This window comes from Arvicanthis niloticus, chromosome X (genome assembly GCF_011762505.2).
Source record: "Arvicanthis niloticus isolate mArvNil1 chromosome X, mArvNil1.pat.X, whole genome shotgun sequence".
In the NCBI taxonomy this organism is placed as follows: Eukaryota; Metazoa; Chordata; class Mammalia; order Rodentia; family Muridae; genus Arvicanthis; species Arvicanthis niloticus.
Genome location: NC_047679.1, coordinates 40,054,615 through 40,078,784, shown reverse-complemented (window position 1 = coordinate 40,078,784; position 24,170 = coordinate 40,054,615). Strand labels below are relative to the sequence as shown.

General features: G+C 32.9%; 1 protein-coding gene across 1 annotated transcript in view; it reads right to left on the bottom strand.

Annotated features, from left to right (window-relative positions):
- The window catches only part of Dmd (dystrophin), a 1,571,027-nt gene that overhangs the window by 1,351,545 nt on the left and 195,312 nt on the right, over positions 1-24,170 (bottom strand). Inside the window, exons 5-6 of the mRNA XM_076918257.1 lie at positions 5,101-5,289; positions 4,086-4,267 (exon numbers count right to left, since the gene is read on the bottom strand). Coding sequence (XP_076774372.1) covers positions 4,086-4,267; positions 5,101-5,289 — 371 coding nt within the window. The remainder of the gene's footprint in view (positions 1-4,085; positions 4,268-5,100; positions 5,290-24,170) is intronic.

Below are 24,170 nucleotides of genomic sequence, written 5' to 3'. Positions count from 1 at the left end.
CCAATGTGTCATATTGTCCCTATTTTAGGACTTTTGTATTAGCTGTTTCCACTGGTCACATTTTCTAACTCCTCATCCCTTCTTATTTAAATCTCAAGCTAAAGGGATTGACTATTAAATTCTTCCTTAGATCACAAACACACAAATAATCTACTGTTTAATAATGATTCTTTAGCACAGCACTTTGTACCATCTTCATACATAGTCTTATTAGATATTCCCATCATGATCTTTATTGGATATCAGATATTGTAGAATACAACAAGGTTCATGAGAACTGCAGTTTCTTGCCTCCTGTGATAATTAAATGTTTCTCATTACTTTTACTACAATCAGGGAAAATGAAACATCCCAAGAATGTTAGTTAACATATGCAAATAAAGATAAAAAGGGACAGGAAAGATACACTTCTTTACAAACATTCATGTATTTATTTTTGCTAAAAGAAATATAATATGTATTGCAAGAAACTATCTAAAAAGTATCATATGCTACAAGTGCTTCCATAGTAGTTATTCATTTCTAAAACTATATTAAAAGTTCTATTAAAAACCTATCCTTCCTAAAAAGACCATCCTTCCCATTTTTTAATAATCATACTCAATATTGAGCCACAAACAAAAGCCCCAAAATATTCTCTATAAATGAGACAGTGGTGTGTTATCATTGTTGTTTTTGTTATTATTGCTGTTGCTACTGTTATTACTAATTGTAGCTAGGTAGTAATATTGTCATTTTAGTTTTTAAATAATCCAGTGAAATGGAGATATGGAGATAAACATATTTGTAAATGGTATATTAAAGTACATGGAGTTTTTTTTTTCTTATAAGGGACGACATTTAATTGGGGCTGATTTACAGGTTTAGAGATTTATTCCATTATCATCAAGGCATGGCATCATCCAGGCAGGCATGGGACTGGAGGAACTAAGAGTTCTACATATTGTTCTAAAGGCATCCAGAAGAAGACTAGTTTCCAGGCAGCTAGGAGGGCACTCTTAAAGCCCATGCCCAAAGTGACACACTTCCTTCAACAAAACCACACCTACTCCAACAAGGCCACACCTACTCCAACAAGGCCACACCTCCTAACATTGCCACTCCCTGGGCCAAGCTTATTCAAACCATCACTATTTAAACCATCACACCCTTCCACCTTAGTTTATTGGTCTACTAGTCTACTATTGGTGTTGTTTTTTCCTCAGGTCTTTTTTTAAAAGCCATATTTTTTTCAGACCCAAGAACTCCCTATCCCATCCTTCCTCCTCCTGCTTTTATGAGGATGTGCCCCCACCTACCCACCCACTCCCACCTTCCCAACCTCGAATTCCTCCAAACTCCACCTCAAACCATTATGGGACCAAGGATCTCCTCTCCCACACATGCCCAACAAGGCCATCCTCCCCTACATATATAGCTGGAGCCATGGGTCCCTCCATATGTGCTCCAAGGCTGGTGGTTTAGACCCTGGGAGCTCTGGTTGGTTGGTATTGTTGCTCTACCCAGGGGGCCCCAAACCCTTTCAGCTCCTTCAATCTTCTCTCAAACTCCTCCACTGGGAACCCCTTGGTCAGTTCAATGGTTAGCTGTACATGGAGCTTTAATATCAGGTTGAATTTACATTTTTATGAGAGTCAGTCTCAAAGTATAATTACTAAATTAATTAATTATGAATAGCACATATCGCATGGTTTTCTACTTGAAAAAAAGAACAATATAGAAAGAGTACACAAAAGAAAAAATGTGTGGCCATTTTAAATAGGAGAGTATTTTTGTGGGGGTGGAATCGATTTTTGAGGCTACTATGGTAAAGTTGCAAATAGAATCCCTACCCTAAAGACTGTGGACATCTGACTAAAATGTGACAGCTCTGTGACTTATGATTTATGATGACAAATATGTGGAATAAAAATATTTACCTGTAGAGATTTATGGAAAGTTGACTCAAAAATAAAATAAGAACCTATAATTTTCACTTCTAGGGTTAGTTAAAGTAATTGCAATAATAATAACAGGGAAATCATGTAAATGTGTACATACTACTATATTCTGAAATAGAATACAAATATAGTTTTAAAAATTATTTTGTAATTTATGCTTTAGGTATTCTTTCAAAAACTGTGAGCATAAAAATGTGTTCTCTCCCTCCCTGTTGCTGCACTATAATTTAGTACTGGCACAGAAACATTCCCAGCATATCTAATGAGTTTCTTGATCCTATTATAAAGCTTTAAATCTTCATAAATAATAGCTAAGTAAACTTAAGGCACTTTCACAATTTCTTTAGCTTAATGTATTCAAATCCACAGTTGGCACTTCATTTCTTTTCATTTAAAAATAAATCTATCTTGTCTCGCTAGGCTCTACATGGATACACACACCTAACAATATAAATCAAAGCAACACAACCAGAATGAGGAAATCTGCTTGTTACCTTTGTGAGAAATATGCCATTTTCAGAAATGTCTCAAAACCAAAAAATATGTATTGATGTAATGAAATTCTGTCATTAAGTCAATACATATTTTTAAACTGATTAATAGCCACAGTGTGTTCAAATATGTATTTTCACATACAATTGAGAAATTTTTCTCCAAGTGTATATTGATAAAGAGATGAATAATTCTTTGACCACTTCTCCTTCAGAAGAGAATTTTCTGGTCATCCATTACTCATGAAGGATTTTATGCACATGAGATTTCATATGTTTCTATGACTGCTATATTCACAATCTAACTTTTATAGAAAGTCATACAATATTACCTGGGACAAACTTTTGACACTTTTCAGAATCTAAAATTTGCAGATAATAATCTCCCTACCTAGTACCTCTACTTCAGCAAATAGTTATATAACTGACATAAAAATCTCCCAGAACATCACAGAAAAAGTTATGCCTTAATTTGAGAATCTATATTAAAAGTATCAAATTATATCAAAATAATAACAGAACCTAATACATGCTTATTTTTTAAGTTGTTTCTTGAAGGCTCGCAATTCCTAATGGCTCAATGTTTATGAGCAATGCTACTTCTATCATGGACATCTAGGGTTCAGTTACCAGGGCCCCAACAGCAGCTCACAAGTGTATGTTATTCTAGTTCTCTACAAGTTCTAGTGGTTCTGTCACCCCCTTCTGCTTTCCACAAACATCAAATAAATATGCTGTGCACATAGACTCATACAAACACTAATATACATAAACATAAATAACAATGTAAGAAATATGTTTTTCAAAGATGATTCCATCATTCCAAAGATGATGCCAAAGTATATTGTTCATCATCACCTCCTGATCTGGCTTTCTAATTCTTAGGTTTCAAACCTGGAACAAATGGCTGAGGTGCCTATTTAAACATATTAAATTCGACACTGGTCACCAGGTTATCCATGCATCCCTCAGTTACTACCTTTTACAAGGCCATCCTGGATGGCATACCCTTCCCCTTATCCTGAATTCTCCAGCCCATGGGGCTGACCTGCTCTTCCCAATATAATTCAGACATTTTGGTTACCTGCTCTCTTTGTACCACGGGCCTGCTGACTGCTGCACCTGGTTCCCTTCCCTTACTTCCCCTACCCTTTTCTCACATGGCAGAACTCATTTTCCCCATGACAACTTTAAACTCTCCCAACTGTCTAAGCTTCTGGCCATGCTCTCCCTTTTATACACTCTAAACTTTCCTCCCCACCTATGAGCAGTCATGTCCCTTCTCTTCCCCTTTTAGTTCTTCTTCTTATTTCATTTACCAATTGGCTAAAATTTCAGGCATGTTGTACTAAAATTGGAATTAATTATAAACAAACAAGGATTTACTTGAAGTAGTTCCCACTTTTAATCCTAGCTACTTCCAAGTTTGAGGCTGAAGACTGCAAATTCAAGATCAAATTGGGCTTCATAACAAGTCCACGGATAGACTTGGAAATTTACTCAGATCTTGTCACAAAAATGCAGAGGATTTTGCTCAATAGGAAAGTACTTGCCTAGTATGTATAAGTTATTATGTTGAACTTATATGCATGTGAGTGCACACACACACACAGAGGAGCATGTGCGTGCATATACACATACATATAAAACTTACTTGCTTTGTTTTTCCATGCTAGCTACCCTGAGACATTCCCATCTTGAATTTAGGAGATTCATTTGTTCTTGCACTTCAGTCTCTTCATCTTCTGATAATTTTCCTTTTCCAACTAGTCGACTTCCTAACTGTAGAACATTGCCAACAAGTCCTTGATGAGATGTCAGATCCATCATGAACCCCTGACAAGAACAAGTTAAAGACTGTAGTCAACAATTGAAGAAATCATTGGGAGTTTGAATTTGATTAGTTGCAATTCTAAACCTTCATCCAATTTAAATGTATATTCTTATTAAGCATATCATAGTTTTATATCATGGGATTCTGCATCATTTTAAACATGAATTAGAGAAACTTCTCATCTTAGAACAAATTTTGAGTTACATGGAGTACTTTAGGGCAGAATATTTAATAAACAGCTCACAGGAAGACCTGCGGAGATGCTATATAATCAGGAAATAGCAACACATGCTTATTATCACAGCACAAAAAGAAAATGAAGGAGGACACCGATTAAGTCAGGGCCAGCCTGGGTTACAGAGTTTGTATCAGGGCCTTCTAGAGATACATAAAAGGTCTGTCTCAAGTAGGGGAAAGAAAGGGGAATAATCTGAACAACTGCATAATCTCAGGAAATCTGGCTCACTGAAGATCCCTCAGTGTGTCACCACACATGTACTCATGGTGTTAGAGATGTTATGCATGATGATGTCTAGGTGCTCTGGAATGTACTTCAGACTTAGAGATCAGTTGTTCCCCGACACAAAGAAAAGTGTTGTACTTTTTATTCTTCTAGGAGTCATTGCAAAGCCACGAACAATACCTCAGAGACTTGTCCTCAAAAACAGAACTGCAAATATCATTTTTAAAAATGTTATTTGCTAACATCTCAAAATTAACACACAGACAAACATATTTGCATTTGTCTTACATTTTTTTCAGAATAACTGACAGAAAGAAGAATTATCCTTGTAAATCATATGCCTTAGCTTCAGAAGTCAGTGTTTTCTTTTACCTCATGAGCATGAAACTGTTCTTTCACTTCCTCAACATCATTTGAAATCTCTCCTTGTGCTCGCAATGTGTCCTCTGCAGAAAGAAGCCACGAGAGTACTTCTTCTAAAGCAGTTTGGTAATTATCCAAGTTTACTTCAGTCTCCACCAGTGAACTGCCAACTGACTTGTCTCCGGGACCTTCCAAATGCTGAACAAAAAAATAAATTTGGTATTATACAATTAGTGGTTCTGCAACTATTTCAATATATTAAATGATAAATGGAATGAAATATTTAAAATTGGAGAAATATCTACTTATATTATCCTGAAGAACAAACACATAAAATTGTGAGTTTGTATTTTAACTTCCTCATGATGACACACAAAAATTCCCAAATGACTGTTGAAATATACACCAAACTAACATTTTGATAAAGGTAGTCTCTAGTACATGAAAGAGTGAGGCAATGCATCATCTTTTTGTTGAATGTTAAATGCTGTGAAATGGAATTCATGAGTAATTTTCATATATATATATATATATATATATATATATATATATATATATATATGGATAATACATCAAGGAACTTCATTTAAGTTCTAAACCTTATAGAAATTGTCTTGCCTTTGAGGAATTTATACAAACATATATACACATATGTGTGTATTTACTTGTAAATTATTGGAATTATATATACCCACTTTTGCAATGTCTTTGAATAACCATCTCTAGATACCACAAATAATGAGATATTTCCAAAATGTTTGAAATAATTATCAGGTACATATGTGTAACAGTGTATGAAAGTAAATTTAAAATATACTTGAAGTTATATCTAAAGATCCCAATAGTAGATCTCTTATACCAAATATTAAATAACTATGAAGTATTGTATTAAAAATATGCTTTATCCAATTTAACTAGACTGACATTAAGCAAGATGCAAAACAGTTTTTAGACTATCTGCTAGGACAATAAAGTCAAGGAAAAAAGTTGTTCAAAGTACTCATAACTCTAAAGAGAGAATCTAGGTATCTATGAAATGACTGAGAAAAGTTTATCACAAACTGAACTCATAAACCTTAATCATTATTCTGCTCAACTGCACATAAGAAAAAACAAAGAGATGAAGTGAAGATGTACTGTGACAAAGGATTTGGCTACAGAGGCTGGAGCGTATTGCATGGAAGTGACTTGCCCCCACCTAAATATAGGCAAGGTAATTTATAACAAAAAATAATGGCTTTTAAACATGGAACATCTTGGCAGATTCTTGGTGTTATACAATTGATATAGAATGACAGGGATTCTCTCCTTTGTACAGTTAACCAAGTGAAACAATAACAAAAAAAAAAAAACCAAATACACAGAACATCTGCATATTTTTTTTCTTAAATCAAGTGCATGAAAAGTAGGTTAATGTATTTCAAAAACATGAAAAAATATCTGAAACAGTTTTCACCCAGAAGTATGAGTTATAGACAACTATCTGATAGAGTGAAGCAGATGAAAATAAGCATTATCTCTTTTGGGTACTTTTTTGGTAACTGCCTTCTTTAATTCTGACTTGACATTGCTGAGATTATTTTAAGAGGAAAGGAGACAATACATCAAGGAGCTTCATTTAAGCTCCAAACCTTATAGAAATTGTCTTGCAATAGTAATTCTTTTACTTGGGCTCTGTTTATGGGAGTGAAACTGTGTACCTTTCATGCATAAAATGGCCTTCTTTTGTCAGTACAAATCTATGAAGCTATCACAGCAACAACTACTGTTGTCTGCAGTTTCACATGACTGATCATGGGTACTGACCATGTCCTTCACTGCTGAGACAAGATTCCTAAGTAGCCAACCACTTATGCTGAAATTGATGATGCACAAAATAAATGTAAAACAATACAGAGTCATGTTTTGAAACTTAATCAGTGCCAGGCAGTGGTGGCACATGCCTTTAATCCCAGCACTTGGGAGGCAGAAGCAGGCAAATTTCTGAGTTCAAGGCCAGCCTGGTCTACAGAGTGAGTTCCAGGACAGCCAGGGCTACACAGAGAAACCCTGTCTTGAAAAAACAAAAAGAAGAAGAAGAAGAAACTTAATCAGTTAAATGAAGATGAAGAAAATTTGAATGGGTACTTAGCATGAGGTAAAATACAAACAATTAGGTTAATTTTGTGCTTCCACTTGCTAATAGGAATACAGTCAATCCACAGGAACACAGTAGCTACAAAATGCAAAATGAATAGCCTGGTAAGTTTGAACTCACATTTGCTTTCCTAACTAAAATCGTAGGGCATAATAGAAACCTTGACTGAGTGTAATAGTAAGTAGTAAATGAACAACATGTCAAGTTCATTAAGCACTGATACATGTTTAACCTGATATAAGAAATACATAAATTATGTTATAATTATTAACATGTTGTGTAGATAGAAATATGACAGCTTTAAAACTTTTACCTAGACCTAAAGTTACTATATTTTCCTAATGCCCAGATTTCAGGGGTCAAAGGATTAATGAAGAAAAAAATGACCCTACACAAATGAAAAGAATAGGTATTAATTTAAGTCAGTTCTTTTTTGTGAGTATGCAACTCAACCATGAACTGATTGAAAATTTTAAAGAACTAGAAACTTTTAAGAATTGTCTGTAAATGATGAACTTCTAAGTATACTTTAGAAAGCTGTCTTTGGTTATTCAAACTGACAAATCTTCAAGTGCCTACATAGACACAGAGAGAACACAAATCAATAAGCCACAAAGCATTAGGAAAACTGGTCAGTTCTGGCAGAATTCCCAAGTTCAAACTCAAAATGAAATACTATACTTCATTTAACACAGTTAAAAATATTTTCCTTGTAGATTAGTTACACTTTGAAATTGTTTATTTTAGTTCCTTTAAATGTGCTGTAATTATTTTATTGGATATTTTATTTATTTACATTTCAGCTACTCTCCTCTTTCCCCATTTCCCCTCCCTAGAAACCCCCATCATATACCCTCTCCTCCTTTTTGGTTTTGTACCATTTAAATTACATGCAAGTATTAAAGTCAGTTCTAGGTTGAGGGTCTAGCAATATAATAGATGCAAATAGTCAAGGAACAAGCAAGACAATAAACACAAATAGTCAAAGAACAAGCAAGGTAATAAACAAAATTCCATGAACATTCCCATGATCACTGTTTCTAAGGGCTTATCAAGATGACCAAAATATCAGAGCCTACTTCCCTGTCCTAGCCCAAAATCATTTTCACGTCTGAAACCTACTTCCTTGTTCTAACCTAAAATTTAGATTCCTGTCTGAAATTACTTCTTTGTTCAAGCCTAATGTCAAATTCCTGCCTGAAGCCCACTTCCTTGTCCTTGGCCTATGTCAGAATGCTGCCAAGAAGCCCCAAAAGCTCTCTGCCAGGTCACCTTTTTTATTTCATGAACCAGACTGAGCCTGCTTTAGCAAGTTTTGACAAGAAAGCCTTCCTTACCTGCTGTAGAATATGCATTATCAAAAGCAATGCACTTATGTCTTAGGTTGGTAAGGCTCTGTGCAAAATCTTTCCTGTCCTTGGCTTGCCAGCCTGTTAATTAAATAACCCTGTCTGGGTGTCCATTTTTAGGTTCAAGCCATGTTCTTTGGTTGCCACCATGTTGATGTTGTTTAAAAAAAGCTTTACACGATGGGCAGGAATAAAAGTATTTCCAGGACAAAAAGGGCTAGCATGATCAAGCTACACATGCCATTCTTGAAGCTTGCCAAAATAGAAATACTGGCCTCAGGCCATGGGGAATTTTATCAGCAGTATCTACTGTATCAACGCTCAGCAGAGCAGCATTCTTTAAATTCATAAGCTCACTATGCAAATGCATACATTATAATTTTGTGTATATTACATAACCTTTTATCCCTCTGTGAAAGATTACTTTAGACCTAAAGGATTGTGGATGGATAAATAAGTATCACTTTTAGCAAATAACAGAAGCACAATTCATAAAAAACACAATTTGTATCTGGAGATACTCTTGTCCTCTGTCCTGTCTCTCTTTCCTTCTGTTTAATGCAGAACATTAAAATAAAGCGTTTTATTTGAAGTATAAAAATGGTTGTAGAAATGATTCATGAGAAATTAATCTATCATAAAACATTGTAGAGAACATGTACTCTACTATCAGTAAACAGCTAGTTTTAAAAATACTTATGCTTACATATAGTTCAATGCTAAGTCTTAAGGATTTAGGAATAAAACATATGAAAGCAAAATAAAATAACAGCTACTACATATATACTAGCAATCACAACAGTTGTTATTTCTTGATCACTTAGTGTCAATTAATTTGCCAACCATTTAATATGCATTATATCTTTTGTTCATAGCAATATATCAGGATGAGAAAGACTAGGACGAGGAGATGGCAGTAGCAAAATTATCTAACTGGCTTATGGTCTTAAAGGTAACTGGCTGTTTTTTAATTTAAAATCTGTATTTTTTGATTGAAAGAATACATATATTCCCACAGTCTGAGAAATATTTGTGAATGAAGAAAGTAAATTTAAAATCTGTGAATGAATTCCTTTAGAAACTATTCTAATAGAACTTCTGAGTAATAATGTATGCATATATGTAGCTTTCCTACAAATTCAGAGTTAATGGCTTTCAAGCCACTAAGAGAATAACTACCTTCTAGTATATGAAAGAATCACAAATCAAGAATATATTCAAAATTATGTTTGACAGTCACAGATACGGAAATCACATTGAGAATGACAAGGAGAGGTACAATATATAGCCTAGGTAAGGCTACATGTCTTCCATTGTTGAGACAGGGGAGTTGAACTAAAATTAAAGCTTGAAAGTTATGTGACATGTAAACAACTCAAATTCAACACGTTCTATTAAATCAATTACTGGTTTTGGTGTGTGTTGTCAGCACACTGCAAACTTTCTCATGGAAACATCTTTGTATGATTAGTATTCTATGTTTAATAAGAGAAAAACTAATCATTTTATGTAGCCGTATATAAATGAGTGCATTTTATTTTCAAATTGTATTCAAATCCTATTAAATGTTCTAAAGTCAAAAGTATTAGTCAAGATATCCAGAAAACCTGGAAAATGCAAAGACTGTTATTCTTCTAATATCTGTTCTACTCTGTGTCTCAGGTTTTAATAAAAAGTTTAGGAGACTTTCTGACATTCTAGGATATAAATCACCTTCTCACCCTTTGCTTACAGCTAACTGTGACATGTGATCATTACTGACTGATGGGATAGAAAGTATGAGAATCAGGGAATCATAAAAGAAATGAATATGGTCTCCTCTTTGTCTTTTCATCATTTTCAAATGCCCAAATCAAGCATGGTAATTCTTGATCATTGATCAGAGATGTAAAGGGAATATCCTAGTGTATTATAGAATCGAAGGCAAAGTAGACTTTGGGTTCCTGGATGAACAAGGATTTAAGCATATTTAAATACACAGAGTTTAAAAAAAATATTTCAGAAAGAGAAAGAAACTTGGTCCTGACCTAACCAATCACTATGTTGCATTAATGGAAGAAAATATATGTCCCATCTAAAGTATTAACAATAATCTAAGGTTGTAGGAGCTTAAATTTTGATAAAGAATATATTTGAAAAAACATAGTATTTAAGAATGAAATCCTAACCATAAAATTAGGTATTTTTCTGATACCATTGTTTCACTTTCATACTCTTAATGAGATTAAGTCTTTACTTTATTATTTTTAAGTCTTTATTTCAGAACTCCAATTTTTCATATGTGTACTTGTATGTTTGCGTATGTGTGAATGTGTGTATACATATATACATAACTTTGAGTGTTAATTTGTAAATTATGAATAGAAAGAGATTAATAATATAGATTAAAATAGAGATTAATAATAGCAAAATAGAACAATTACAACAGTGCACATTTAAATTGATATTAATGTGCTCTAAGTATCATCCTGAACACATTTTTCTGATAAAGATGTGAAATTATATACTGTTTACTTGATGAGATGAAGCATGACCTTGTGGCTAAAGCTTATTTGTATAATAACATACTTATTTTATGTGCCTTCTCAAGCAATTCTTCCCTGTTAATGTTAATGACTCTGTGATAATTAGAGAAAGCATGTGTCCTGAAGGCAAAGGTGTGGCTAATGTTTTAGCAGAATGATGTATGCTGGAACCTTCAGGACAGCCCTTACAGCTATACAAAAAGAACTCTAAAAGCATGAGCTCAAAAATATATAATTTTTCAACTTTGCAAAAATATAAGAATGCAATATAAATAGTATAAGGGGCTTCACATATGTAAAGGAATACTATGAGCCAACTTGTCATAAAAATACTATAGAAGGAGATAAAAGTTTTAGAAAGTAGTGATCACAGGAGATCCCACCCAACTAAATTTCTTTTGTTCATGCTTATAAATGCAGACAGATTCCTGAGTTCAAGGTCAGCCTGGAATAGAACAAAGTTAGACCTGGGAGTGGTAAAAATGGTCATTTCAGGAGTTGGTCCCAGCCAGCTAGTTTATTGTCTATGCTTAGCAGAGGCAAGCAGATCTCTAAGTTCTTTCTTTACGATTTTATTTATTTATTATATATATGATGAGTATACTGGAACTTCCTTCAGACACACCAGAAGATGCCATTGGATCCTATTACAGATGGTTGTGAGCCAGCATGTGGTTGCTGGGAATTGAACTCAGGACCTCTGGAAGAGCAGTGAGTGCTCTTAACCTCTGAGCCATCTCTCCAGATCTCTGAATTCTTTTGCAATTTTAAAAGAAAGTGTGTGGTTGCTGTCTCCTAAGAATTAAGGAACTGGGGTCCTGGGATGCTGACTCATGGGACAAGCAAAAGGAAAACTGAAGAAAATGACTGGATTGGTATGTAAAATAAAAGACTAGGCTTATGATATACAGATATCCAGGGGTATCCAGAGAATTTTTTAGAATAACAAGAGAGAATTACTTGGAAACTGTAGAGAGCTGTCAGGAGATCTCCAGAGAAAGCAAATCAGAGACAAAGAAGGGAAACAGAACAGAGAGAAAGAAAGCTGGAAAGCTGTCTCAAGCAGAACATAGGCCAGCAGCTTGGCCCCCACCATTTGATTTCATGAGTTGTTTGTTTTCACTGCTTCCAGACAAGCTTTGCCAGAATCCCTCTCAAAGCCAAGGCTGGTCCTTGGTACAGTATCTCCTGTTGTAATGACCCCCAACCATAAAATTACATTTATTGTTACCTCCAAAGTGTAATTTTGCTACCACTATGAATATTAATATAAATATATATATATTGGATATTTTATATATTAACAATACAGATGTCATCCCATTTCCCCATTTTTTCTCTCTAGAATCCCCATCCTCTCCCCCCTCATCCTTTATGCTTTTATATCATTTTAATTGCTTGCAAGTATTGAGGTCAGTTCTAGGTTGAGAGTCAAAAAGACAAAAACAAAACAAAACAAAAACAATGAGAGAGATGAGTTGTTTAGTAACAGAAATTATTTTCTCTTTTTAAATAGGACTATGGCTGACATCGGGAGGTTGTGATGAAAAACAAAAAAGGTCATTCTGAGCTAAAGGCTACAGAGTACCAACCTGTGTCAAAAACAAGAAAAAAGAGATACAACAATAATTAGAGCAACAAAAGTCCGGGAAAGAGCATTAGGAGATCCCCAGATTACAGAGAAGCCTCCTGAGAACATAACTATATGATGATTTCTGTGTGTGTTTCAGTAATTTTAAATAACAACATTTGAATGAAATTAACAAAATTTGAGGGCTTAAATGGTAAAATATGATACAAATATAACTTTGAAAATAAAAAGAGAAGACTAAATTATTAATGTTTGTCATTATTTCTAAACACATCGCTTGCTTTATACAGTCCTTTTTAAACACCTAAGAAAATGAGGCTCCCCAGACTGTGATTTGGCCATGAAAAAGAGTTAGAAGAAATTTCTCCTTAGTCTTCCATACCTGTAATATAGCATGTATACACCTACACTCAAAAACACACATTATACACACACATTAAAAATAAGGATAATAATAATAAAATCTAAAAATAAAATGATAGGACTTTATTAAATGAAAGAACATATGATAACTTCTAATATTTATGTTAATATAACAATATTTTTGCCTCATAAAAGTAGGCTAAAGTCATAGTATTTTTGTATTTGAACAAAGAACGTAAAGAGCATGTTGTTTCTATTTACTTGTTGATTTATTGGTATACTGTTTGTTTCCTTATTTTCTTCAGCAAAAAAGATCTTGTATTTCAGGGTGTTAGAGTTTGGTATTTGTAAGAATGAAACTAATGATATCAAGCTTTATGAAGTCTTGTAGTTTTCATTATCGGTCCCAAAATTCTGTCCTGTGCCTCAAGGAAACTAGTAAAACTTGTCTTCCCTATTGGAGAAGGTACTCCAGATGTCCCAGAAAAGGAGTCGGCTGAAGGCAGTAGGAAGTTATTTTCTTATTTTTATCTGCTCATAAGATATAAAGCATGCTTTATGGTTTGTATGTCAAGAGTCCCATAGTCAATTAAAGGTTTTGGTCTTAAGGTTCTGAATCCTTAGAAGAAAGCATCAAGTCTAAGGGTACAAGATGAAAGAAAAGTATGAGAATTTTGGTCAGGTTTTTCCTCTTCTTTTAACTTTTCATTTCAGATTTCCAAGTAAATGACTCAAATGTCAAATAGGTTAATAGCTAGAAGAATTGTTTCTAATTTACAAAAGGTATTTTCAAAATTGAAGTAATTAAACAAATATAATATAAAATGAAGACATGAAATCATGAACAGGGAAATATAATGGTGAGACTGACACAGAAAATACATGTTCTAAAATTGCACCTGCTACAACATATTTAGACTAAAGGTTCAAAACCTAAATCCTAAATGAAATCATTCACTGAATATACTTTAAACTGAAAGAAATTGTTTAGTTACACAATGATTATGGATGTGTAATGTATAATGAATACACAATGGGAAATGTTATTTCCATGGAATGACTTGCTCAGACAATGTACATCTTTTCTAGATCAATGTTAACAGAGACTTGTTGCCTCGAAAGATAAGATTAATTTTACTGCTTCTGGAAGTATTAGAGATAAAGGACAGCACTCAAAGATACTTTCCAATATGGAACATGTTTGCAATTCTTGGTATGTTTAAAATGAAAAAATGCAACTCCATTTTTACCTTTTTTGATATGAGATAGTTAGAATGCTCTTTGAGGATATAAAATAAAATGTGTTTCTCTACAGTGCTTCTGCTTTATGAAAAAATCAATACTTTAACATTCAGTAATTTAAGATAATATAATTTATAAACCCATTAATTGTGGGAATTGAAATGGATCAAGACATGAAAGCTGCCAATAAACAAGGGAAAGGTCTGTTTCCATCCAATCATATTGAGAACCTCTATTTCATAATATAAACTAGTATAGACTTATGAAATAATCTTAAAACATGAAATCAAAATGCAGAAGAGATCTTGGTACCACCATGGATAATGTAGGATTATTCATCATGGCTAAAAACATAGTCAGTCTAAGTGCCTATCAATAGATAATAGATTTAAAATGCAACTTTTGCATTTATACTGAAATATTATTCACTATTGTGGATTGATTAGAAAATTTCTCCCATACACTCATATATTAAATACATATTTGAACACTCAGTTCTTGATTGGTGGTGATGTTTTGGGGATGTTATGGAACGGAGGGAAGGCTTTTAGGTGATTATAGTCTTGCCCCACTTCCAATTTGCTCTCTCTGCTGCTAGTGTTCAGATAAAATGTAAACTCTAAATGCTTGTTTCTGAAGCCCTGCCTTCCCATTGTTATAGATAGCCCTTAGGAACTGTGAAGCAAAATAGTCTTCCTTAAGTTGCTTTTAGTTATATTTTATCAAGTAGACCTTGAGATTTTTATGTAAAATGAAATGATATAGAATACCCTATACAAATACTGTATTTGATTGTAATGAAATATTTTGTTTGTTTTCTTTTATGTAAAATATATACTGTTAAAAATTTAAGTTGATAAACTCTCAATTACTAATATGAGTAGATATTATAAGACATTAATTAGTTATTTGTCTACCTTTTTGGTTATTGTTCTACAGACTATGCTCCACTCTGTAATGTTCTTTTGCTTGCTCATTATATCTATAAAACTTATAGCTAGGGTAGAGATAAAATGCCTCAAATGTATATTATCAGTAAGATATATATGCATGTCACTAAATCATCTAATTTAATATCACAACATAAGAAGCAATAATTGCCAGCATTTCACATTATAGAAGCCTGTTTGATAGAGGTTAGATTCATGTCTAAGGTCATGGAACTAATAAAATCAGAGATGGGTGCAGGACACAGTATCTGTTTCAAGGAAGCCATTAAATAAAACCATTTAATAAACATTTTTACACACTCAAAAGGACAATCTATTTCTCAGAGATTGCTATGTTTATGAAATAATACCCCCAAATCAAAACACAATAATGTGTCATAATTGTGTGATAGGGCCATTTTCTCTCTCAAAGTACTACAATGTTTGATTGTATTCATTGATTCATCCATAGTAACTAATTCACATAACTATCTGTAAACTTTTTAATTTATTGGATAAAGGGCTTAGTGTAGATCTTTAGGATTCGCAATAGAAGCTTGTTCATATGAGGAGTTTTAAAAAATGACAGTATGAGTGAGCTCCTTTAGTATAATAATCTTAAATTTGCTCATTAGTTAAAATTGTAATTGGCATATAAAACAGTGATTGTGTAAATCATATATCAATTTTTCTTAATAAATAATCATACCTGAAATATATGTCAAATTTAAAACAGGCTACTTAGCTTATTTTAATTTATTTGGTCTACTTTGAAAAATATAAATGAAAATACAAAAGATTCCTGTTTCTCTTTCCATGGGGAGTTAAATCATGTTTTTTAAAAAAGGTTTAACTATAGTTTTAAAATATATTTGAATTTGAATCAGTTCTACTCTCCTGATTAATATTACCCTTGAAAATATACTGTAAAATAAATATTCACTCTATTGTTCAAAGAATTTTAAGCAATGGGATGATTACATATTTTATAACGAATGAACGCAGATTAACGCAACATTTGTAAATTAGTAGAATGAATTAGAGTTCAAATATTAAACTTAGGCAACTGAAAATCTTAACACATTGGCAGTGTCCTACAGATTAAGGATAAAATGAGAGAGAGAAATATGTTTGGTCTGGTTTGTAAAAAAACAAATCCAGAAAAGAAAATCAAATTCTGACAGAAGAGAAATAGTAACCACTATATTTAGAATATTGTGATTTAGAAATGTTAGGATACAACACAAACTGACCTATAAAACTTTTCCTGATAATCAAATTTTGTCTAAGCCTGAAGGCATACAAATGACATTTGTGTGAAAGGATTGCAATTGCCTCGTAAACTTCTTTTATAATTTTATTAACTCGTGTTTTCCATGCACTTGGCCAAATTTGCTTATTTTTTTTCCTCAGTCGTAAAAGAACTATCAACTGTCAATTATCATGGGGACAAGTTTATCAGAGTATGGATTATCTGAAGGTCTTATTTATCTTCCAGTTGGCCTTTTCACAGCTCATTAGCACATAAACAAGAAACTTAAGGCAAGTAAAGAAGGGCTGCTAAAATTCCAAAGAAATAAATTGCATCCTTGTAAACTGAATATCTAAGGAAGCACTTGAAAGTGCTAGAAAAAATAACCAAAATAAAATGAATAAAAATAATGTATAATATTGACTCATTCTTACTTTATGTTTTAAAATATTGATTTAATTGACTAGAGGTTTGACATCAAACATGACTGAAAATCCTTTATTCTTTGTTACATGAGACATCTTTATAAGTAAAATGGAATTACAAATATATGGTACTCGTGTCATTTTTTCATGTAAAAAAATAAACTGGAAACTACCTTTTCTAATGATATTTTTTAAAGGGTTTATTTTATTTATATGAGTACACTGTAGCTGTCTTCAGACACACCAGAGGAGGGCATCTGATCTCATTGCAGATGGTTGTGAGCCACCATGTGGTTGCTGGGAATTGAACTCAGGACCTTTGGAAGAGCAGTCCGTGCTCTTACCCGCTGAGCCATCTCTCCAGCCCTTCTAATGATATTTTATTATAACTAATTTACATTTGGCAGAGAGTAAGATAAGTTATATCCAAAAATGCAGACAACCAGATAGGCTTTTGTTGTTGTTGTAGTTGTTTGTTTGTTTGCTTGTTATAATTTTGGACTCTTCAATATATTTGAGGAAAGAATTATAAAAATACATAATCTTTGTCTTGAATGGAAATAAGAAACTATAGGAATTAGGTATGTAATATCTACTCATTATAAGTTATATATCTTCAATATGGAAATTGCAACATGTAAAATTTTATAAGCAAACATATAAGATTTCATAAACAAAACGTGAGGCTGTCTTAAATAAGAGAGGCTTGTGAGTAATTATCTGAGAACAAATAGGGTATAAAACATGAGAAATCTGAATTTTACTCTGTGGCGTTAATCTCTAAGGTATGTGGAAAGATAAACTTACAACCTTTGGAAATATAAAGTACCATTAATAGAGAGTCTGGTATTAATCTGGTCAGTTTTGAGATATTTTTGAGCATGAATCTACCTATACCCAAATTTGAATTGAGTAGGCTATTATGAACTGACATAAAAAATTGAAAGGCATCAACTTACAGATAGTGTTTATTGATGTGAGTCTATGTGAGAAGATAGTATCTTCGAAGACCTAGTTCCTCCTTACTACATTAGGAGCATGTTTTGATAAGGAAAATGATGATTGATTCTGTGGACTTCATGATATTAAAAATGATGTTTAAGAGACTCAAACGAGGAAAAAAGACAGGATAACAGCAGACATTCACCTTTCACTCCTGTCCCCCAAGTTCACTTCCCAGTCTCATCCTCAACCATGTAGCAGAATACCTACTGTAGTCTTCCCTCCCCCCCGAAACCACATATAAAGGATAATCTATACCTTCTCCTCTAAACTTCCTTCCTCCTATTTATCTCATGATCACAGTCTGCAACATCAGCATGCATTTACTGGCAACACTTCAGAACTGCAAGCAAAGGAATCAGGTATCTACATATCTTCACTTTTCCCTCTTATCTTCCAAATCAAATCCCTGTTTCATACACACCATCTCTGTAACAGATAGCCTACTACAACCTTGCCTTCCTCCCTGATGCCATCTCCAGTGGAACATTGATTTTTTTCCTCTAATCTTCCTCCAAACTTATTCTGTTCCCTACCTTATTAGCAACAACAGGCATTCCCTAAGAACCCTTTTAGAGTAGCTTGATAGAGAAGCAGGTAGGCCAACAAAGCAGGTTAAACCAGCTTCAGGTCTTCATTTTTGCTCCTCTCCTCCATATTTAACACCCAATATCATACCAAGCTCTATAGCAGACTGCCTTTTGTGGCCTATCCTCATGGTCTGCCCCCTTTCCCAGCAAGTTAGCAAATCCTAGTGGCACAGACTGATTTCCTCCCTTTTGTAGATGCCCTCAAATCCCCAGCCCATACCTATCTTTAAGTGTTAGCTTCGTATACCTAGGAACACATTTTACTTGAAACCCACCAATGGCCACACCTACCAGGAACCCAGAAGAATTTCCTATCAGGCCACACAGTGCCACCACAGTCTCATAAAAACCACAGAAGGCAACAAAACCCATGAAACAAAGCACCCATCAAAATAGGCAAGGTCAGATATCACCAATAAGAATTGTAATCTTCACAAACCCAGAAACCTAGATAACACTGTAAAGATAGCATCAAGAATATCTAGGTCAATATATCTCCACTAGAGACTTAAAGTGTAGGTCCTAAGTTGTGCAATACAGCTGAAGCACAAGACAAAGACTTTAAATAGCCTTTATGAATATGATAGAAGTTCTTAAAAAAGAAATGAACAAATCCTTAAAAGAAATCTATAAAAACAAAAAGAGTGGAAGGAAATGAAGACCTGAAAGTAGAAATAGAATCAATAAACACAATTTAAAAGGAGGAAAATTGGAAATGAAAAGTTCAGAAACTTGAAGTGAAAACTCAAAGGCAAGCCTCAAAAACAGAATATTAGAGAAGAAATGGAAAATCTTGGTTATTGAAGACATGATAGAAGAAAAAAAACCCTCGGTCAAAATGTATTAAATCTGAAAACAAAACAAAAAACAAACAAACAAACAAAAAACTCTTGGCACAAAAATTCTGGTACAAAACAGTAAGGAAATCTCATATATACTATATAAAGACTAAATCTAAATATAATACTATAATAGCACTAGATGAAGGAAAAGAAATCCAGATCAAAGGCCCAGATAATATTTTTCAAAAATCAAAGGAGAAACATTTGCTAAACTAGGAAGGAAACACCTGTAAAGGTACATGAAGCATAAAAAACACCAAATAGATAAGAAGAAGAAAGAAATTTACCTTGGAAAAAGTAATTAAAGCATGAAAATACAGAACATGGAAAGAATATTAAAATCTGCAAGGGAAAATTACCAAGTACCATATAAAGGCAGAACTATTTGAGTAACAGGTTACAGTTCAGCAGAGACTCTAATAATCAGAAGAGCCAGGACAGATGTTCTATAGACTCTAAGAGACCACAGATGACAGACTGTACTACTATGATGATAAAAACTTTCATTCACAATAGATGTATAAATAAAGAATTCTCTGTTAAAAAAATGTACACATTATCTATCTACATCTATCTATAATGCAGCACTACAAAAGGCATTTAAAGAAATTCCAAACTAAGAAGTTTAGCCACACCCAAGAAAACACAAGGACTACTAATTCAAGAATAGTAAATCAAAAGAAGACACACAAGCACACCACAAAAACAAAGTAACAGGAATTGACAAACAGTATTCATTGAATTCTCTCAAAATAATTAGTCTCGATTACACAATATAAAGAAACAGAATAATAAATAGATATGAAAACAGCATCCATCCTCTGCTGTACCGGAGAAAATCAAGACAAGACATTGCTTCATTGCAAAAGAATAAGAACAAATATCCTAATAAGAATGCTCATGTAACCATTTTAATATCTAACAAAATATACTTAGAACCAAAACTATTCAGAACAATTAGTGAAGGATATTACATACACATAAAAAGAAAGATCCATAAGAAAACTTTGAATTTATGCACCAAACACAAGTTCATAAAAAAAAACATTAATACTTCACACATTGATTCTCACACACTGAGAGTGGGAGACTTCAATACCTCACTCTCACCAATAGTCAGGTTATCCAGACCAAAACTAAACAGAGTAATGTGGAGATAATAGATATTATAAAAAGAAATGGACCTAAGATATATTTATAGAACATTTCACACAAACAGAAAATAATATGTCTTCTTCTCAGAACTTCATTGAACTTTCCCCAGCATTGATCATATACTCAGACACAAAGGGATACAAGAAAATTGAAATAACACCCTGAATCCTATCAGATCACTACAGATTAAAGCTGGATAACAACAATGAAAACAATGGAAACATGAAAAACCTGTGGAAATCAAACAATTCTCAACCAAATGAAAACTGAATCAAGACAGAAATAATGAAACTAAACAAATATACAGAATGCCTAAAGTTATTAGACACAAAGAAAGTAGTTCTAAGATACAAGTTCATAGCAATAAGTGCTTACATTAAATGAAAACCAAAAGCAAAAATGGGGAGATCTCATATTAGCAACTTAATAGCACATATGAAAGCTCTAGAGCATTGTTTTTCAACCTCCCTGATGCTGTGGCCCTTTAATACAGTTCCTCATGTGGTGACACTCAATCATTAATTTATTTGATTGCTATGTCACATCTGTAATTTTGCTACTGTTACAAATCAAATTATAAATATGTGTGTTTTCCTATGGTCTTAGGAGACCTCAGGGTAAAGGGGAATACTGCTAACGGAAATGAAAAATTGTACAGTGACTATGGATATATACTTTAGAAAGTTTCTAATTTATTAGTTTTCCATACCAAACCTCAAATGGGCATTAATTTTAGCTATGTCTCCTCATATTCTCTCCTCACACTCTTCCATTGTTCAGTTGATCCTCCCTTTCTATTCACTTCAATCCATCCAAAACTATTTTTGTATTCCCTTTCCTAGGAAGATATGGATATGAGTAAGGAGGTTCCACCAGAATATGGAAATTGATCATCTTCAAGATTCAGCTATATTACTTTTGTGCAGATATTCAATATTTCATGAGATGCCCATGGTGCACAAATAATATATGAGTAACCAGATACATTTTAAATGGGTTTAAAATCCGTTCCATAAATGGGACCCAAACTTGATATTCTTAATGAGGAAAGTAGTTTATTCTTATATTTATGATAATCACTTTGGATGCAGAGTAGAAAATGATATTTGGAAGACTGAAATCATCAAGGCCACCTTGGAAAGAGCTAGAGAAATAATATAGATAATCATACTTACCTTAAGGTAACATCTTATTCCACTCACATGGATATTGTTATAATGTAAATAACAATGAATGTTGACTAAATGATGCAGGTAAAGAACCTTTATTCTCTGACAGTGATAACATGTACTGGTGTAATAACTGTGGAGATACTTCAACAAATTAAAAAATACCACATGATCTACCTCGTTAGCCCTTAAGTTTATTCAAAAGCATCAAAGGCAAATTACTCCAAAAATATTCCATTCATATTTATAGCATAATTTTCTCAATATCCAAGTTATATAACAAGCCTAAGTACCATGACTGAAAGAAGAGAAAAGGAAAATGTGTTTATATGTAAAATATATTTATTCTTCCATAAATATAAATGTAATTTTTCATGCATATTAAATGAAAAATGACTTAAGTTCATGATGATATTAGCCCAACTCACAGTAACTATTATTTCTCTTATATGTGAAAACTAATAGACACACAATATAAAAAGTAAAGCGGTGTTGCAGCTGTGGGAACAGAAATTCCTAGGGGTCAAAGTAGATAATAAGTAGTGGTAAAATGTGTTAGCATGATCAAAATATTACACACATACATGGAAATATTAGGAAGCCTATTATTCTAACACAGTCAATGTATTATCACAAAATTTTACCAAACTAATGAAATGAGATATATTGAAGGTTTCCACAAAACACTAGAAGTAGGAGAAGAGTTAGTAGTGATAAACATTTGACATGTTCATTTTCATAAACTGTTGAATTTTTTGAATCTAAATATGTAGACCAAAAAAGTAAATCTTTGAAACATCACTTCCAGGTTTTGAGTTTAGAAATGTATAAAAGTAAACATTGCATGGCACAAGGAACTCAAAATGATAAGATTGTAACTTGATACCATTCAATATTACATAAATAATAAATTGTGCTAATGTTGGAGATACAGGAAAGACTTGTGAAAATAAGAAATGTATTGAGAAATCTCAAGTGCTATATTTAATCATAATTTTATTGGAAATTAATAGTTTCTTTGATAGGAGGTATATAAGTGATAGGCTATTGTTCAATGATATTCCCTAGGCACTATGTCTATTGTCTTTACATTTCAATCTTTATTGCATTTATGTATTATGGTCAAAATGTATTAATTACCTTCTTATTCCCTATGAGATAAAATACATCTTCTCTAGCATAATACTCATAACTTCATAAATCTTTACAACTTATCCTCAATCTACCTTTCTAATTGTCCTTTCTTTTTCCCTGATCATCTTCCCAACACATTGTTCAGAAGAAGAATGAAAAATTCATGCTTCTGTAGCTTTCTTGCTACTTCCACAGGAAACCTACCCCCATTGAAAACCATACTTTGACCACCAAAATTTGCCATCCATTTATACCGCCTATAACCTGCTCAGTCCAGATTTATAAATCTAGGGATTGTGTTCTCATGAGATTCATATGGTCTTATGGCATACCTCTTAATTCCATCATGGATCTTCTACAGTGTAAGAATCTGAAGAGTAATTGAATAAAACCTTGGATGGATGCAGCATAAATTTTTCAATCAATAAATATTAGGTGAATTTTGCTATCATTGTTTAACTTCAACACACCATAACCTTATATAAAATTTAAAATATCCCTGTGAATTAAAAGTAAATTTAAAAGATACACCAGAAGCTATGATTTTTACATCCTAAAATTAGGACCTTATAATGACTTAAATTCCATTTGACCTGCTTTCTACTAAATTTGTGGCCTTCAGCATGTCTTTCAACTTAGTTTGTAAGCTGAGAAGATTTATTTGTGATAAGCATTATAGACAATGTCTTTGAAATGCTATATAATGCACCTGCCACAAACTGTACAACACATGTCCACAGATCTGTATTAAATAATTGTGTATATGTGTATATGCAATATATGTATGTATGTATGTATATATATATGTGTGTGTGTGTATTTATACATTTAGAAAAACTTCATCTATATTAAATTTAAAGAATATAAGCAAAATAAAGCTCCTCAATAAAAGCTGTAAAGACTGATTAGCAAATAAACAAATGCATTTATTTTTGCTAAGTTTTCATGATGGAATCAAAAATTATTTACTTGATATGGTTTAACAATAACAGCTACAGAACTACAGCCTCTCCTGGAAATGCAGTAGTGCACACTATATTAATTTGAAAAGATTCTATCAAGGCCAAAAACCTTACAATGTTAAGGTAAATGTGTCGTTATAAATGGCAAGGATTTGTGTGGGTGAATGGGAGAATAATATATGTACTGAACATACCCTAGGCTTATTTATGTTTTTATAGTTTCATCTTAACAAAGGATTTCAAAGATAAACCTGTGTGGATGATAGTTCTTGTCTAAAATCCATTTAAGAAAATAGTCTCAGCAACAAGTGGGAAGATAGAAATTATCAATTATACTCATAGTTAAATCTCTCCCAAAATATTTCTTTTTGTCCCTTAAGCTAATCATTTCCAGGAAAATGCTTTTGCTTAA